The 19,410-nt window shown below is 46.2% G+C and overlaps 1 protein-coding gene across 4 annotated transcripts in view; it reads right to left on the bottom strand.

Annotated features, from left to right (window-relative positions):
- VSTM2B (V-set and transmembrane domain containing 2B) overlaps positions 1–19,410 on the bottom strand; it is a 200,540-nt gene that overhangs the window by 13,235 nt on the left and 167,895 nt on the right. For 3 of the 4 annotated variants that reach the window (XM_015874013.2, XM_015874015.2, XM_015874014.2), the window contains 3 exons: positions 2,343–2,462; positions 774–978; positions 435–619 (listed from right to left, as the gene is read on the bottom strand). In XM_015874013.2, coding sequence (XP_015729499.1) covers positions 435–619; positions 774–846 — 258 coding nt within the window. In that variant the 5' untranslated portion in view covers positions 847–978; positions 2,343–2,462. The remainder of the gene's footprint in view (positions 1–434; positions 620–773; positions 979–2,342; positions 2,463–19,410) is intronic. The other variant, XM_032447136.1, reaches the window with a different exon arrangement.

Here is a 19,410-nt window from a genome sequence, read left to right as displayed (position 1 = left end):
TGAAACGGGGCTGCGGGGCGATCCGGCGGAGCGTTCAGAACCGGCTCCCGCCCCCGAGCCTGGCTGCTCGCTAGGGGGAGGGGACGGGCAAGATTTAACGCTACTTCATGCATTTTAATTTCTACTCCCGACTGCGTGGAAACGGCCGCCCGAGCTCCACACACAGGTGTAGGCGCAGCGCGATACGCGCTATGGGCACAGAGCTGCTCCGCTCCCAGCTGCCGGGGATGCCCCGCTCTGCCCTCGCCTCCATCCCCAGCCATCTCCGGCCGCCTCGCTCGAGCCCCCGCTCCCGGTTTCACCGCCGGACTCCGGGCGTTTTCTAGTTACAGCCCCTCAGACGCTCTCCTGATGCTGCTATACTTAATTCCCCACTTCCCCGGAGGCCTCCTCCGTGCCCACCCGCTCTCTCCCGGCCACGTCCCGCCCGTTACCTTGCTCCTGCCGCCAGGGATGCTGACGGCCAGTTCGTGTGCGAGTTCTCGGGCCGGTTCCTTGAGGTACCACCACTGGATTTCCAAGGAATAAGAGGTGGATCCGCTGGCTCTGAAGGCGCAAGGCATCTCGATATCGTCTCCCTCCCTAACAGTCACATCTTTGGGAACTTCGGTGAAGGTGGCTGGGAGGGGAACACAGAGTTACGAGGCCGGTTAGCGGGGAGCGAGCTCCGCGGGCAGCGCGCTGCAGCCCGGCCGCTCCGTCCCGCAGCCGCCCGACCCCGGGGCCCCGCTGCGCCCCGGCAGAGCCCCCGGGAGGGCCGAGCCCGCACTCACCGGTGACGCCGAGCAGCAGAGGCGCGTGCAGCACCAGGGAGCAAAGCGTGCACAGCAGCCCCCGATTTTCCATCGCATCGATGGGGCCGCGGCGGGCGCGTCTCAATCCATCGCACGCCGCGGGGCCCGGCGCCTCCCCGAGAGCCAAAGCCGCCCCGCGTCCGCTGGGAAGCTACTGTAACATCCGCGGGAGGAAGCGGCGGTCCTGGGAATTAAAAGAATCCCGTCCCGGCGATTTGCTCGGCGGCAGCGGGTTCAGCTGCCCTGCGCCGAAGAGCGGCTCCCCCCGTCCAGAAGCGCGCAGGCGACGCCGGGCTCCCCTCCGAGCCCCATCGCAGTGACGCTGCGCGGCGGCACAGCCGAGCCCCGCTCCGCACCCGCACGGCCCCGCAGCGCCGAGCTCTGCCCCCGCGCGGCCGCTCCGCGTCCGGCCCGCGACTCCCGCCCCGCCCCGCGTGTCCCCGCCCCGCTCGGCCCCGCCCGGCCCCGGGTTCCCTGGGAAGCACCGCCCGGAGCAGCGCGGAGCTCAGAGCCGGCACCGTGAGTGCCCGGGGCTGATGGCTCCGTGCCTGACAGGCTTCTTAAATCCCTATGATTATTACTTGTTAAAATGCATTAAGGGACAAAACAAAACAAAAATCGCCAACACCCCTCCCGCAAAAAAAAAAAAAAAAATATATATATATAACCAACCAACTCATTCGATTTCAAATAGTCATAAAAAGAAAATGCTCCTGCGGATCAGCTGCTTCTCAGGCAAACGTCCCAGTTAAGAAGCAGAAATATTCACAAGTCATTGCAGTGAGCTGCTGCCCCAGCACAAGCTGATTGCTGCACTAAGTAATGAGGGAAGCTGTATTTTAATAAATCCAAGGTGTCTCGCTACCATCTTTGACTTCATTTCTCCTCTAGTTCCATTTGAAGGCACCATCTTGTTCAGCCACAGCTTAATTCCATCACTGCATTGGCACACAGAGTGGATTTAATGACCCACAGAACATTTTTCTTTCTACTTTTAGAGGTTTCACTCTGTACCAGAACTCCAAGCTGGACGATGTGTGAAGAGTTCTATGGACCTGATTATTGGGACACATCTATTTGGGAGTCACTGCATGGTGATTACTGGGCACTGGCAGCACCCGCCAGCAGTGTGGGTGGGATCCTGGGGCTGCATCAATCCATGTTCCTAATAGAATTCTTTCCTTTCTTCAGAGTATTTGCAGTCATTTCCACTGACCATATCATGATTTAAACCCTGCTGTGTTCCCCTGCTTGCTCTATGACACTGTGCAGCTCCAGGTCCCCCTCCAGACCCACCCTGGAGACTGACCCTGTGCCCAGCCTGACCCCTGCCAGCAGCAGTCCCAGCCATCCACAAGGGCTTTTACTGCAATAATTATCAAACACCACTTCACCAAATAACCCAACAATCACTCCTGCTGTGCTTTCCACCCAAAAGCTCAGCACACTCCATACAGTACATGAGAACCATCCTTTCTATCCGCACAGAGCCTTAAGACACAAAGCACAGCAGGGAGCTCCGTGACCCCTGAGCAGCTCATCACCTACCGGGTGTGCAGCGGCGTCCCCAGGAGTGAAGCTGGGCAGTGGTTTGCAGGAGTTCAGTGCTGTGCTGAGCTGTGCAGTGTAGCTGGGGCAGCGGATGCTCCTCAGAAGGCTCAGGGACACCTGGGGACAGACAGACGGCATCATCAGCACACACAGACCTGCACACACAGCCAGACATGGCAGCACTAGGAGCACAGCGGCCTTGACGAGGAAGGGCTTTCTCTGGCCTTCCTGCTACCCAGAACACATGCAATCTCCACTTACCTCTAACCATCAGATAATCTCAGTGGGTACACATGAAGTTACCACAAAACATTCCTGAAAACCTTTTACTTAAGCTTTTATTTAAACTGATGTCTAAAAATTTCTGCTGGAATTGGAGCATTGAGAAACTTTATGTGGGCTCAGATGGTAGAAATACCCGGCTGATGTTAAGAGGCTTTTGTTTCTTGGATATATAAAATAAGCAATAAAAATGAAAAGGAAAGGCAAATGCATTTAAGTCAGTTCTATTTTCATAAATCTCAGGTTGTTATGGTGGTAATAGTGCTGCTGAAGTGAAGGCTGTTTCATCTCAAATGTGCCCCATTGGTTTATACCATTAAGCCTTCAGTCCCACGGTATTTACTGGCCGCCAAATTTGATTTTCCATGTAGGAGCTGAACACTTGAGCACTGATATCTTTGTATTCAATTAAAGTAAGGAATTAGGAACATGAGTGTGTTTTCCACAGTCTTAACTTAGAGCCATAACAAGGCTCTTTTATGTCCTCATCTTCTACTAAAATTATAATGGGGGACTATGGTGCTGGAAGCTGAATAGCAAGTGTTACTGCACAAATCACGTTGCTCTCAGGATTGTAACAACGTTTGAAGCTATTTATTGATTCAATCCTGCCAGCAAAAAGGGACTTCTGCAGTGCATACACTATCACCTGCCCACGCTCGTGCCCTGAACGGCTGATGAGAGCAGAACACCCCAGTGAGAAGCTCCCTTTGCTGGTCCTGCAGCATCACCCACACCAGCAGTTCTCAGGGAAATGAAGGAAGAATTCAGGTGCTGACACCAAGGCCGTGTTTTGTTGCTGACTGTGGTTCTGCCGTAACCGTCACTCAGACACAGCGCTACGCTGTGCGACAGATAGATAACATTATTTTACAGCCAGGCAAACTGAAATTGCTTGCTTTTATGGAAAAGTCCTGTGGCTTTTTCATAGCTTTCCACTTCCAAATCAGATTTCAGCAGAGAAGACTCTGCTGTAGGACAAGCCAAGACACAGAGCGTTTGCTTCTGGCCTCATGATCCAAATGGCTCCATCCCTAAGCCTGAGAGAGAGGGGCTGGAGAAGCCCCGGCATCCCCTCCTGACTCATGAGGACCCTTCTGGGAAGCCAGGCAGCCCAAAAGGCAGCTGGATGGAGCCAGCTGGTTCCTCCCAGACACAGCCATCTTTGCCTTCTCTTCCTCCTGCTCTCACACCGCTCACTGCAGGTGATGGCAACCAACCACAGAGTACCACCCTGAGCCTTTGTCAGGCACAGTGACTCAGGGGCTGGTAACTGAGGCTGCTCCAGCTGCTGCTGGGCTGTGTTTTATGGCGACTTGTGGGAAATCCCCCAAGTGATTGCAGCACTGTGTAGCTGCTGACATTTAAGAACAATTCTCCCTATAACTTTTGAAAATGATGTACAGCCCCATTATTTGAATAACCAAAAGACTTGCTAATGGCTGCTGAGGAGCCTTTATTCATACCCTGCTGTTTGGAGTTATCCCGTTTAAAAACTAAAACAGTGTAGGTCACATTTCCGAAGGAGAAAACTGCAATGATCATCTGATTTTACACCCCCAAAGCAGGTGTGGTGAGACCTTTACTTTGGGCTGGTGCAAAAGCACTCAAGGACACTCAGTATTCCTACCACATTTAAGCAACATCCATCTCTGCCCTAAATCCTCCAGCAGAATTAAGTCCTGTTCAGCGCTCTATCTGTAGATTTTCGTTAGCTTTTTCCTCACTCCACGGGTGTATTTTCACAGCTATGGGGCCCAGCTTTGCTGCTGCTGGCAGAAAGTGCTTTTGCAGATGGCTCTGGGGGGCTTGGGGCAGCACCTCTCCAGGGGCTGCATTGTGCTCAGAGAGCAGGTGAGGGGCAGAAGTGAGGGATGGATGTAAACAAACAAAGAAAGCAAAAAAGAGAGATGCTAAAATGTTCCCACTCTGCTTCCAGCACAGTGACCTTCACTGTGGTGCTTCTGCCTCAGAGTAGCTCATAACAATGGACTGGCAGCTGCCAGCCCAGTTGCCTTTAAAATGTCACTGCTTTAACATCAAATCAAGAAGTATAATTGCATTTTTCCTTCCTCCCTTCTCCCTCCCCTCACTCCCCCAGGTTCCAGCTCTGATCAGGCCCAAGCCAAGCTGACAGCGTACCTGCATTCCCACAACAACTTTGGAAAAGGCTGCAAGAGCTGCAGGTTCAAAGGGCTGCACTGTGCTCCATGCACATGATGGCTTTCTTCTTTACCATCCACAGCCATGGGCTGTGCAGGATTATGGGACAAGCAGAAGCTCAGCTCAGGGTCTGAGAAAGAACTGACTATCCCACATTAGGAAACTCAGGGTTAAAACCATCAGCCCATGCAATTTGTTTTGCTAGGTTTTATGCATTCTTGTACTCCGGACAAGTGACATCTCCCCCAAAAAGCTTCATTCTGCTGTCCATAAATCTGATTAAGGTAGAAAGCATGTCTCTGCATTTCAGCTAGGCACAGTTCTTGCTTTTTTTGCAGCAAATGCATTTTTAATTGCCTTTAGTTTCTACTTTATCTAATCCTCTGATATTCTGTGTTGAAAGATCTGACAGCATGAGACACTCATGCAAGAACAAACAGAAAGAGAAGGCAGCCTGTATGCACAGCATTGCAGCCCCAGAAGCATTGGGGCAGCGCTGTCAGACACAGGGTTAGAGTCTTGGGCAGGAGCTGAACTCAGGGATCCCTGGGAGTCCCTCCCAGCTCGGGATATTCCATGATCCCATCACCCTAAAAATTCCACGTTTACATTAGGCAGTAATTTTAGCAAGTGTTTACCAACATCCTGCTATATCGTATTCTCACAGTGGCAGTAAAAGGGAACTGGAGCCAAAATATTACCAATAAAGACTAGCTATCCTGCTGGAAAAGAAAGTTAAGGTGCAAGAGAGAGCAGCGCTGATTGAGGCAACGGCTTTCCCACTCAGCTCAGAGACACCAGCAATCTCTTCCACACAGAAAACAGACGAGTGTTTGACCTCAAAGAGCTCCCGGAACCTCATATGGAGAAAATCCATGCAAAAAAACAACAGATCAGACAAGATATGCAGCGATCTCTTAAAGGCCGAGGCCTCAGTTCTGCAAACATTTTGGTGGCACAACACAAACTTGTCAGTAATCTGTCAGCTCCCAACGAGCTGAGGAGCTGAACTACTGTACAAGATTTTAAAGAACACATGTTTTCTATGTGTGAAATTGAAGACTTTGCTTCATTTTTTACAAGCATCTGAGATTGCTTATCCTTTCCATTTTATCACTTGCAGTGCCAGGATCACACCATGCTACGCTCCCTAAAAGTACAAAGCAAAGAATAAAGAACCACCTGACAGAATTACAAATTCAATTCACATCTATCCAGTTTTTCAAGAGATACTCAATGGATGACTGAAGAATTAGTATAATTACTGCAACATCACAGATACTAAGCAAATAAAGCCTGATTAACTGGTGCTAAGGAAATGAGTTTTATTTGCTTGGAGTGCATTGATTTTCTTCTTCTTGCCTTTTTTAAAAAGCAATAAATGCACGATAAATCACTGGAAGAAAAATATGCTGCTGTTACAAAGTCATCTCTTGCCTGCCTCCAGTCCAGGGCCGAAGCTCAAGCTGCTATGAGAACCTTTTGGATGAAGCAATGTAGCACAAGGCTTCCTGATGTGGCTGCTGGGCAGCTCACACTGAGCAGCAGCTCCATCAGGTGTGTGGGGGGAACCAACCCACCAGGATCCAGTTGTGCTCCTTCTGCCAGGTCCCATCGTTTTAACAACAGTTTGAGAGACATTCTATTTTATCCAAAGTTACACTTCTCTCTCTGTATTAACAATATACAGTACAACTATACACATACAACATTCAGCATTTAGAGCTAAAACTGAACTGGGTGTTGTACTTTCAATGATTTGCGAGGATTTCTACATTAAGTATGTTTGTAAATGTGGGGGGATACCCCAGATGGATGCAAGTTACTGTAACAGGGACCTGAGGGCATCGTGCCTATATTCTATGTCTTTAAAGCACAGGTGAGAAAAGGCGCTGCTGGTGTGATCCTGATTAGTCCATTCAGCTAATGTGAAGACCTTTGTCAAACGAAGGCAAGTGGGACACATACAGAAATCCTGCCAACTGGTAACATGGAGGAGAGGATGAGGGAAAAAGATAAATTCAAGCAGCACAAGAATTTCATGTTTACACACAACACAGAAAACGAGACTGGGCACAAACACCTCGTGCTAAACACACTGTATCTGGGCTGAGCACAGAAGGGCTCCTGAGCACTCAATTCATTTTCCTTTGAAGCTTAGAACTATTTTTATTGTTTAAGGAACTCTCTGCCTAAGCTACAAGAACCCATCCTCTTTCAAAAGAATGCATCACCACTCATTGGAGCCAACACTTTCAAAAGGCATCCATTAATTTTGGATGCTTCTGGTTTTAGATATCTCCCTTAATGAGCCTAAATGCAAACACGCTCTTAATAATTCTGCCAAAACTAGGCTAATAAGTTGACGTCTTCATTTATCAGCTGCAACACCTGAGCTTGTACCACATAGATGAATTAGATCTCTGACTTAATCATTTGTAAGACTTCTGTTTGTGAAACAAAACCTTTGGGCCAGACTTCCCATCCCAGCCCTGTTGATGCCACCTCCGCAGGAACCTGTAGGTGCCAGCTGGCTCAGGGATGCATTATTGCATCCTGTGGTTGCCTGCCTGATGGCCACATCCCCACACCACAGCACAATGCCCGGAACAGGGCTGAGGACGTGGAAGGATGTGCACCTTTTTGTTAGCAGACAACATTGTCAGCATATGCCCTCAGTCAGATGAGGAATCATCCCACTGCTACAGAAAGACCATTAGAGACCACGGATCCTAAATTAGAGCTGAAACGGCTATTTTGTTTGAGCAGGATCAATTATTTGTTGGTATTTCCTCACTGCTCCCTGCAGTTACAAAGTGGCAATGCTGACACAGGTGGAGGGATAAGCAGAGCTCTGAGATGTGGCGCTGGGCAAGTCTGGCTGGGGCTATTGCTGTGGAATTGTCAGCTGGCCCTGGGAGGAGGAACTCCCACTCAGAAGGAGGTTCTGCCTTGAGCAAAGGGCAGAAAGGTGAGAGCTGAAATGCAGATGATTCTCCATGCTGCACCTTTCACTTGTGGACTCAGCCCAGAACTCAGATCAAGGCTGACTGGACATACAGAAAGATGCATTCAGTGGAGCACTGAGGAGAGCTGGACTCACACAAACACTTAGATAGGGGTTCTGCCAGTTCAAAATACCAATGATGACCACTATAGAAACAAAAATTCCAGCAGTTAATTTGCAAAAGTATCCTAGAAAAGACTGGGACAAAAGATCTTTGAGAAATGAGTGTTCTGAGGTGAGCAAACAGTTCTAACAAAGCATTTAATCGACAAACAGCTGCATATGCAGGGCTTTAGGAAAAAAAATAAATGTGAACACCTTGTTCGCAGTCCTGCTAGGGACAAGCATGTGTGTGTGCCTTCAGACTCTGCCCTCGGAAAGCAGGACGCTAATTCAGGTGACCATATAGATAACAAGCCTGGATATACAAACACATTCCTCCCTTCTCTTACATAGATAAGAGTCCTGAGCCCCAGGAGTGACTTTGCTCTGATTTAAGCCTTCGTCAGGGACAAATGTTTTGAGCAGAATGACTGTTTCTCGAGCTGTAATTCATTCATGCCCAGTCCACTGCAGGCAGCCATTCAAACACAAGGGCCGGTATCCAGGTGGACTGGAAAGGACGGGCTTCAGAGCATGCCAGGAACCAATTTGTGCTCCTGCAGATCAGGCAGCACGGATGTCATTTGTGAAGTGCTTCAGCCTGCAGGCAGCAGGCAGGGGGCTGTGGGACTGCAGCTCTTACTGCGCTGCGCCCAGGATGTTCCTGGCCCAGCCCTGGGGGCTGCAGACCTGCACCCAGTGGAAGCACAGCACAGCCTGCAGGAGGAAACTAACCTGTTTATTTCATTGCCCGTGGAAAAAATCGTACCATTAAACAGAAAGATACGTGAAATAAACAGTAACAACTCTACCAAAATGCTAGAATTCAAATATTTACAGCTACTTAACTATTAGGGCTTTTACTTCACTAATCTGAAATTAATCCACCATGTAAACACAGATATTTGTTTAACTAAATTGACTACGCTGCTAGTTAGAGATAGAGATTGCCATTGTTCAGAAGGTCTCAGTTTTATTTTGATCTTTTTTAGGAGATAAGCCTCATAATCCTTTTAAAGTTGACTACAACACGTGCTCTCCCTTCGAGCTCCTTACACACAGCAGCAACCCCACTACTCACACTGCTTCCTGCCGCCAGGGAGCTCAGGTTTTGGATGGAAGGCAGAAAGCAGCTATGAAGATGTTAACTGCAGTGATAACCAGAATTAATTCAACCACAGCGCTGTTAACAGATGGAAGGAAAGCACTGATTAGGGTTTTCTATCCCAGCAAAATTGGTGCTTCTCTTACAGCTGTTTGTGCTCATGGACTGCTCCAGAGCTTCCAAGCTAAGCTGCACTTTGGAGAAGTCCACTCTGTTTCCCCAGCATTATTATTCTGCGTACACGAGCTCTACACATGATGTTTTCTGCTTATCTATTTTTATTGCATCTTAGTAATAAAGCCTCTCCGAGCTGTGCTTTGTACCTCAAAACAAGCCTGCTGGCCAGATGGCTGCTCTCACAAACGGGGAGAAATGTCAGAAGCACTTTGCCGTACCTGGGCAGTGAGGCGCACGGCTCCAGCTCCTCGCTGCCAGCACCGGCCATGGTGTGCCAGGGCTGAGCGGGCTGTGCTCTCCTGGCACTGGCACAGGGATCAGCCCTCTGGAGATGGTTGCTCTGCTAGGGATGGGCTGCCCATGGTACCTCAGAAACCTGCTCCTGGCAGCCAAAGCTCTCCCAAATGTTTTCTGTTTCCTTCCTGGACGTCACACGTGGCTCTTGCTATACACACCATACTAAAGAGTTCAAAGCCAGCTTTGTACAGGATTTATCCAAACCTCTGCCCCTCACTAGCTTCCAAATCCTAACCTTGCCATGCTTCATCTCATACTGCCTGCCAGCATTATATTACCTGCCTGACAGGGTTTCTTATCATATGGGTGATGATGCCTCACTGCCGCTTATGATTTTGTACAAAATCCTTTCTGCTGTCAGGAACAAAGCTTTTTAAAGTCCCACTTCACGGCCTGGTTGCATGCATGAGAAATGCCAAGTCAATTAGGCAGGCTTGGTTGGCTAATGAGGCTCTGGTGGAGTACAACACAGTGAGTCACAGATTACCTACCAGTTACTGAAAATCCTAATAACAAGCAGCATTTGTTGCATTTAAAAAGCTCTTCTGTTGTCTGTACTTCTCTATCAATGAGACACCACAAAGACAAAAGCTCATCTCTGGGAACCAGCGACCTGAACTTGGTGTTGGTGGTTACAACTAAAATAAATCAGATCTGTTTGTTTGGAATTAATTCCCAGGACATAGTGTGACCCTCAAGAAAGGGGAAAGGTGCTGTGGGAAAGAAGAGGGATCTGCTGGAATAACCCATGCCTTTCTGTGTGTGTGCAGACGGCTACCACAAACCAGAGGAGGGAAGGGCAAGAGGACAGGTTTGGAAACCTCAAAATGATGCTCTGCTCCCCAAAGGGCTCACATGGGGAGAAGGAACCTCTGGAGAGCAGAAGCCCAGAGCCACTTGCTCTCTGGGTCATCTCCACTGTGCCACCAAGCACGGAGAGCTGATGGAGCGGCGATGGCCAGGACATGGGGACACAGCCCAAGGGCCCCCTTGCATACTGCCATGGGGCTTCCAGAAGGCTGCACCCATCCAGGGCTACAGTCAGATGATCAGAAAAGCAAAAGCAACTTTGTTTCTCCCTCCAGTGCAACCTCTGCAATAGTTTACACTTTTCAGATACCGTCCCCTTTATCTAGCTTTTCTTGTAAGACTGTTTTGTTTTGACTTTGGATCAACCCCTACATCCAGCAACAGAGAATTAGGTCTCTCTGGCAGTTATTTCTGACCTTTCCCTGAGCAATAGCTGATAGCTTTCTAGACCCTTTGTCTAATGGTAGAGGTTAAGCTAAGACCAAAATGTTCACCTGATTGCACTTGAACTTGTGGCTTAGCCAGGTAGAAAAGAAGCTGCACTTTTGACACAGAACTGCTTCCAAAAACATTGAACAAGTGTTTGGGTTATAATTTCATATGCTATTAAGTTGTATTGCACAGATTTTTTTTCTACTCTATTCCACACAGACTGAAAACTGCCTTTGGAGTTTATGAAATGTGAACAGCATAGCACAAATTCATATAGGCGCATAATTAGAAACAATAGCTTGGAGAAAGAAATCTTATTTATAAAACTTAACTTGTTAAATAAAAATGCCGCTAATGACTCACTTTTTCCCCTTCAAACCTATTAGAAGTCAATGTTTTTTATGAATTCTGGAAGTAATTGATAGGTTTTAGTACAACCCTGTTAATACACAAAGGCACATTACACAAGCAAATGTTTTGGATGTGGTGAATCCACTGTTAATTATAGAAAGGCCTTCTCACAAATCTAGGATACCATCTGTCCTATAACTCTCCTTTAGCTCGTGCTCTGCCTTCAGCCTGTGCAGCTGTACTTTGCCGTTGCATTAGGAATAAATAGGAGGATGCTACAGTACAAGTTAATGAATAAATGACGAACTCCTGAAACAGTCTGACCAGATTACTCAGGCTCTTCATCACAAGCCAGAAATTCTACTTCTGTTTCTTCATCACTTGCATTTACATGTGTATGCTCCCGCAGAGCATGCTTTTTGATGTCATTGTTATTGCACATTTTAATGGTTGGTTACATTTGTCAGTGTTGCAGATTCAGAGAAATGCCAGGCAGGGGAAACACAGCAGCAGAATTAGCATCATCGCCGCATTAGACTTGTGGTGGTGTGAGAGAGGGGAGGCAGGTGGTGATCCTGAAGTTGCATGCTGATGCTACTGCACTACTACAAGCCAACCGATCCTTTTCTCTTGGATTCAGCAGTGGTTTTGGTTTTGTCCTTGCCTTTGCCCAGGAGATAAGATACAGGCTCCGCACAGAAGAATGTTAAACCAAAGGTGCACGAAACCTCCATCTCAAAACATCACAAGTCTTTACATAATTAGGAATAGCGGGAATCCATTCTTTGGGCAGGACTTCAGGAACAACCAGGCTGGGGTGGCAGGGAGCCTGTTTACTCACCCAGCTGTGCACTGTCATAATTCACTACCGATGACCTGATCTTGTCTGGCAAGAGCTTGGGCACCACGGCATTCATGTCTGAGAACAGGACCCTGGGTCGTGTCCATACACAAATCTTATGGAGTAAGTCCCAGTTCCAGCCCCTCCCATCTTACACTCCTTTCCATCTAACAACATCTAACCACACAATTTGAATGAATCCCAAGCCCCGGGCCCCATTTCCTCTGTTCCCTGACCTGCAGATGGGGCCCACTGCAATCTCACCTTCACTGGTGCCAGTCACACCACCATGTGCTGCCTTCCTTCCTCATAGGCATCAGCCCAGTCCATTTCTATACCCTATTGAAACACGCACAAAAAACCACAAAGTCCAATTTGACAAAAGTTCTAAGTAATTATAAAGTACTTTTTGCAATTTCCTATGTAATATCCTTTCAAACTTGTCCTGTTTTCTTTCTCTTTGAATGCATATTCAGAGCAGGCAGATTTGTGGGCAAACAATGAGAAGCTGATTTTGAAAAGAGGTAAATAAATTGCACTGGCTGGAAAAGGGCTTCTTGCTGCCCTTCTATTACGACGCACACACAACTTGCTACAAATCCTTTACTTTGCATTTCTATCACAAAGATAAATGAAATTGTCAATCCTGTTCACATTTCCTTTTGACAGCTATATAAAAGTAGCAGCCAGGATGACAAGAAAAGCTTTCATTAATTCTTCTATTTATTAAGGTGAAAGGAGGACTATTTTGCAAACAAGTGGGATAAACAGACTGCCAGCGAAATGTTTGCTTTTTCCAGAGAATATACCATCTGTGCAATCCCCAACCTCAGGAGAACCCTGAGCGGCTCTTAAAATAGATAAAAATACCTTCTAGTTTCCTATTTCTGTGACTTTTTCCTCAGTATCACACCACTCCAACACCAAACAGGATAAAAGAAATGCTGTGCTGTAATGCTGAGACTTAATTCAGCCATGAGCTGCCTCCAGCTCCAGGGAACTGGAGCAGGCAAAGATGCTCAGCTCTGCTGCTGCTGCCAGGGGTGAAACTCCCTGCTGGCTGGGGAATGGCAAGCACGAGCTGGAGAAAAGGAAGGAGGAAAGCTCTCCTGGGATGGCAGTGGAAAGGAGAAAGCTTGGGGTCAGGGAGGAGAAGTAAGTAGGGCAGAACAGAGCAGCCAGCCACCGCACTGCCCTGCAGTGGGCAAAGGGCTCCAAGTCCACTGGCACTGCAAGCAGCTCCAGACTGGGAAGCACTCAAACAAAGAGCTCATAAATGTTTATATGAGAAAGAAACCCCTGGGACAGGGAAACAGCAGTGTTTCCCTGACCCCCACGAGACAGGATCCAGTCTGAATTACCTCATTGAGGTTGCCTTGTTTGTCCTCCATATGAGACTCAAAAAGTCTCAGGACAACCAGCTCCCTCTCTTCATAGTTTCAGTGTAAATCTTACAGCAGCAACATGGGAGAAGGGGCAAAAATAACGCAGTGTTTCCCAAAGCAATTAATTTTACAGTAGTGCTGGTATTAACTTCCCTGGATGTGACCAAAACCAGGAAGAAATATTAAAGCTTAGATATACAAAGCCACGAAAACAGCAGTAAACCACTTGCATAAACAGTGTTTCCTTATCACCAGAAAGCAAAGGATTTGGCCACTGGGAGATGTTTAAAACCTGTTTTGTTGTGTGGTTTTGTTTTGTTTTTAAATCTATATAAGCACTATTACTGGTTCCTCACGAAATTCAGATCCAATTCCAGACAAAGGCTTCAGGAAAACTTAAGACTGTGTTTGAAAACATGAGCTATCTGAAAGTGCAGCCTTCCCCAGTGAATGCACAATTTAAATATCAAGTTTTACACAGCACAGAAAGATGAAAACTCAAAACCAACCCTCACCATGTACCAAAGGCGGCTGTTTTAAAGAGCTGCCCTTGTTATTATTGCGTATTTTGACAAATCAGGTGCCAGAGGTGGCCGTGGTGCCCTGCCACCGTACTGCTACTGGTGCCTCAGGGTAAGGAGCGCAGTCCCAGGCTGCCCTTATATTTTTAATATAATCACATTTAAAAATGGTATGAACATTATGGGCTACATTCTTTTTCCCCCAAACTTTCTCTAGCACGCTCGCGAGCTACTTGGCTGAGCGCTCATTGCCATGCAAAGCTATTCAATATTTTCAGAAGTGCCTATTAATGTCAGCTTTCAGAGCATGATAACGTATCTTCACAGTTTCATATTGCATCAAGTGGAAATCCAGCATACAAATTACTAGCTCAGGAATACTTTACACAAAATTACTGAAATTTTTAAGCTGTTTCTGTTGTTACATGGGAAATGGAAGAGATTCTGTGGTATTAAAGTATTTTTTTAGGGAAGTTTTTACTTTTTAAAAAGGTCTCTTAAAGAATTTTATATTTATGAAATATTCAACATCTGTCCTCTGGTAACAACCCCCACATCACCCACGAGAAGAAATGTGATGTCAGAGTAGACAGCACGACCCAGGTGTGCTCAATGCTAGGGCCACATTCAGGCCATGCTACTACCAACATCTTGCATGACTATCACTCTCTTGCCTGCGGAACAGCTCTGTAGCTGATGCTCAATCATTATGTTCATTAGTGGGGAAAAACCCTCCAGGAGGATTATTCTTTACCAAAAAAATAGTAAATGCAATTGTGTGGCTAAAAAGCAGAACTACCTTTAATTATACTAACTCTGCTTGCAAATTAAAGGTATAATAAGCCACTTGCGTCTCCATAAATCAGTTGCTTGACTTGAATTCTGTATTCATTTGTGCACACCTAAGTAAAAAATAGGAGAGTAAAATACACATAGAAGGGCAATGTTTAGTGTTTCTGATAGACTGGAATGATATTAAAGAGTGTCATATCGGTAAATTAGGGATACTATACAGAAAGAAAACCATGAGAGATGCCAGATGACGGCGTGAAAGCAGGGAAATTTGCCTCTACTTTTTTCTCCACAAAAGCAATGTGAATACTGTCATTCATCCTTCACTTCAATAAATCTGCAGGATGAGGCTTACAAATACCTTACAAGTAACTGGAGTACAAAATGTGGCATCCTTTCCTGGATGTCAGAATGCCTCAGAAAAGCTCCTAAAAGGGAATCAGCGTGATGGTTACACTTTCTCCTTCACACTGGCTTCAGATTCTGGTAGGAAGATACACTTAATGAATATACATCCAACATTTAATTCCAGACAAAACCAGTTTAAATATCTGTAAGAAATGTCTGGAAGTTCTTGACCCAGAGAGTGGTGAGGTTCTCTTCAGCCTAAGCCATTCTATGACTCTGTGATGTCCTTTCTCAGATACTGAAAAAACCAAGTGTCCAGGACTGGGTTCTTTCCTCATGTGATTGGTTAAAATATACAACTGCAACAGTGGCAAACAAATACTTGGAAGAGCTACAAGGAATTACAAAAGACTCCTACTCTCTTTACATCAACTACATGATGCTTCATGCTACTGACTCTTGCTGAAGCTGCTGCCAGATGCAAACGAGCAAACAAGCAAATCCTAGAGCTGTGCAGACAACGTTGGAGACATCATTAGCCGTGGCTGGGGAATAAATCAAGACATCTCAGCACGGAAAAGCAACACACACTTTGAGTCTCTGTTCCAATCTGTTCACTTCAGTCATTTTGCAAGGCAAGGGGCAAGGAATGTAGAAGCAAAATGAACTGATCTCAGGACACTTTTCAGGATTGTCATGAAATTGCTGCTGTGATTAGTAATGGTGCAATAAAATCCTTGAAGCTTAGCAGTGCAGAACAAGAGAGTTTATAGGAGAAAATAAAGTTTTCAATTCAAAATGCAGTCTACAACAGTTGGGTCAATTCCTGCTATCCTGATTTATGCAGACACTCAGCACCTCAGCCAATCTGCAGTGGCCTTTTGTATAGCCTGAATAACTGCTCTGGTCCCATTCATGGGACCCCCGGCACTGGGGCTTGTGCTGGGGTTTTGCAGTCCCAATGCAGAAAATGCCCAAGCACAGGGATGAGAGGGGAAATTAAAGCTTTGGCCCCACATGTCTCAGCAAGAGGTAACCTTGCCATGTTAGTTCAGTTTGTATTTTGTAATGGGCGTATGTCTGACATTGAAGCACATTTGGTTAATGGACCCATGAGAAAGAACATGAGAATATAAGTAATTCTTACAAGGAAAGCTACTCAGCACAGCACTACTTCTACCAGACGCAAAGGGACATTACTGATTAAGGGTCATTGCTTCCATTCCCACAGGGACTATTTCTGTGCTCTCCCTGGAGGAGACAGGTTGGCCTGATGACAGAAATGAGGGGAGCACGTTCAGTACGGAGAGGAGGCCTGGAGGAGCTGATTTCTGATCTCCGGAGTTCTTATGCCCTAAGAACAAGGAGATTTTGTTCTCCCTCTATCTCTTTTTATCTTTTTCTAATATCTGCCTGAAACAAAATCTAGTTTTATCTGGTATTAGGCCAATTAATACCAGTGACTGTGGAAGCTATTAGCAGCTTCAGCAGCAGATATGGTCAGAAAATAAAGCTGGTCATTTCTGTACTCTCGTCTTAATTGCAGTTTTAAATCTAACACTGTTTTTTGCTCATTAAAATAATGCTGGAGAGAAAAGCTGTGGGTTTGGGGGGGGCTGAAAAATCTTTTATTTGCTATGTTCTTTTTGAAAAGCTATAGTAATTATTTTTATAGTGACAAGAGGATTATTTGACTTAATTTAATGTAGAAGATTAAGTTCTCAGGAGGAAAAAAAAACACAAACCACTGTAACATATGCAAATGGACAAAACACATCAACTTTTCCTGTATCACCACCAGAACTGCCCCATCCTTCTGTGAGATAATCCTGCTCCGAGGTGCGCAGTGAGGTGTAACCTGGTGCTAAGCACTACCAGTTCCTACAAGCATGTGTGTTTGAGGAGCACCTGAAGAACAGCTCTGCTGGAGAGCTTAGTGAGCCACTTCATTAGGGATCATTTTTCCCCCCCACACACTTTGCTGCAAAGTCACAACAGGAGGAAAAGTAAAGAGGGAAGGAAGAGAGCAATTCAGTAAATCCAAGAGGGAAAATGGTGCACCACATTACTCCTCTCCTCCTCCACCAAGTGTGCCTTCACTCCTTCTCCACACCAGTTACAGAGCATGAGCAGAACCCATTTAACCACCTGAGAAATTCCTTTATTGCTTGCAATAGTTCTAGACTGGAAACTCTCCAGGTTTTCCCCTTTCTAATCCAATTTTTAAAATTTCTTATAAATCAAGTTTAGCTGTGAAGTAATGGAAATAAATTAACTATGAAGTATATCATGGTGGTCCTCGTCTTGCAGTCTGTGGTGAGCTGATAAATGATCAGCATCATAAAATAGCTGTTAATAGATTTTAAAGCCAGAGGGGAAAATAATGATCATCTAATTCTGACCTACAGCCCAGTGCTGGTGACTGGACACTCCCCAGCTCCTGCTGCAGGACCAGGGCTGCTGGTGGAGCAGGGCGCCTTCCAGCCACATAAGCCCACCTGACCCATTACAAGCAGTGAGGCAGATCCTCAGGGGTGAAAATCAGTACAGCCACGCTCAGCCTAGAGATGTGTCTCTGCTGGTCTCTCTGTTCTAGCTGCTTCCTGCTGGGTGTCACCAATGCCAACTGCCTGCACCATGAGAGCAGACATGGATCTGCAGCTGCACAAGAGGGTGAGCAGCACCCACATGGGAACGTGTCACCACCTATAAACAAACCACGAGCAGAGGGAAGGGATGAAGGACTTCACCAATCCTCCATCAATTACTTTGCTATGCCTGTTTTTAGTGTTGCGAGCCCTGTAGCTCTCACTTGTCATAAGGTTTATGCTCTACTCCATTACTTCACAGCATGAAACAAATCAACAAAAAATGGCTCAGGCAGGTCACTGTATTTTCCTGCCCATACCTCACATTTAGGAGAACCTCCACAGAGCACAGCTGGCGGCTGGCAGTGCAGCTCGTTAACATTGCTACACTGTTCGCTTCCTACTTAAAAAGTTATAATGCCCTAAAGGGTTTTGAAGTTAATTTTATTACTAGAAAGAGGTCTAAACGGAGTCTGAGGCCAGAGCATTCACCAGATTTCATTTCCTCAATGCCTTTCTTTAACTTTATATGCGTGAAGTCCTGCTTCACCTCGACAGGCCAATGTTTGTCACTCATGCTATTTACCACCCCCACAATATACAGATAAGCAGAGCAGTACAGTGCTTTGAACAGACAGACAAGTATCTGGTCGTGCTCTGACCCAGTCACCATTCATAGCCTGACAGCCAGGGAACTGCTCCAAGGGCAAAACTCAACCCTGCGGATCCATGGGACCGCTGAAGGAGATGAAATTGCTCAAGGCCCTTGGAAATACTTGCAGTATTTTCTTAGTGGCATGGGATTCCTGTGCATGGGCCAGCAAACTCTAGCGTACAAAGCAAAGGTACTTGACACTTATTCTAATCAAGAAATGGAGTGACCTGAATTGATTCTCAAGCACGGCTTTCCTGGTTAGCGGCGTACAATGCCCATTACAGCACTGTCAGGCTTTGATGTGATGAGGGCATAGAGCACGTTTCGATCCTGAAGTCCAAAATAAATTACTTGGCTTGGGCAGCTGGAAAAGGACACTTCTTTCACTGCTATCTAGCAAAGCAGGAGCAGAGTTCAGTCTAGCGGGATCAAAACCAGCCCAGTAATACTTATGGTGTACTTATGTGCTGCAGTACAGATGGCTGGCATCACTAAGCCATTTACTGTTCTAAGCTGAAAGTGGCAGTGCTGGAATTTTAGGTGAGCATTTCACTGCAGGTGATCACCATACTGAGCAGCATTAACTCCTGCTCTCACCTTAAAACTGTACTCTCAGCGTTCCACTCCTCACTCTCCTGCCTCTTCTCCCCCCAGAAGGCCAGGCAAGGTCTCAGCACCCAGTTCAGGACCACTAACTCAAGGACCTTCTTTCTAAATATCACATCCTCTCTGCCTGCAGAAGCAAATGCTGATTATCACTTTCACAGATACTTACTGCTTTCTAATTCTTGAAAAGAATATATTATGAAATTCTCCATCTACTCAAGCACAGCTTGACTTACCATGTGAAAGACAACAATAGTTTTGGATTCATGCTGCTGGATACTTACTGTACTGAATTCAGACCTCATCTCAAATTGCTTTTACAGACAATAAATTCAAATGTTTCTTTGATAATTATTCTGTACTAAAATTAATGTCAAATAACACGCAAGCAAGCAGGCAGGCCCTTTATGGGTATGATTACAGCACTTACTCCTCTTTGGGAACTGCTGGAACTGTCTAGATAAATAATACCATGCCATTATCCTTAAAGCAGCACATTTGTTTTACACTGAACCCATGAAGGGAGAATTTTCACATCTACACTATTGCAGCTTTCTGTATAACTTAATCATTTATCATATCCGTAAGAAAAAATCTAGAACT

Source organism: Coturnix japonica, chromosome 11 (genome assembly GCF_001577835.2).
Source record: "Coturnix japonica isolate 7356 chromosome 11, Coturnix japonica 2.1, whole genome shotgun sequence".
In the NCBI taxonomy this organism is placed as follows: Eukaryota; Metazoa; Chordata; class Aves; order Galliformes; family Phasianidae; genus Coturnix; species Coturnix japonica.
The sequence above is the reverse complement of the archived record's forward strand: the minus strand, read 5'-3'. Positions and strand labels throughout refer to the sequence as shown.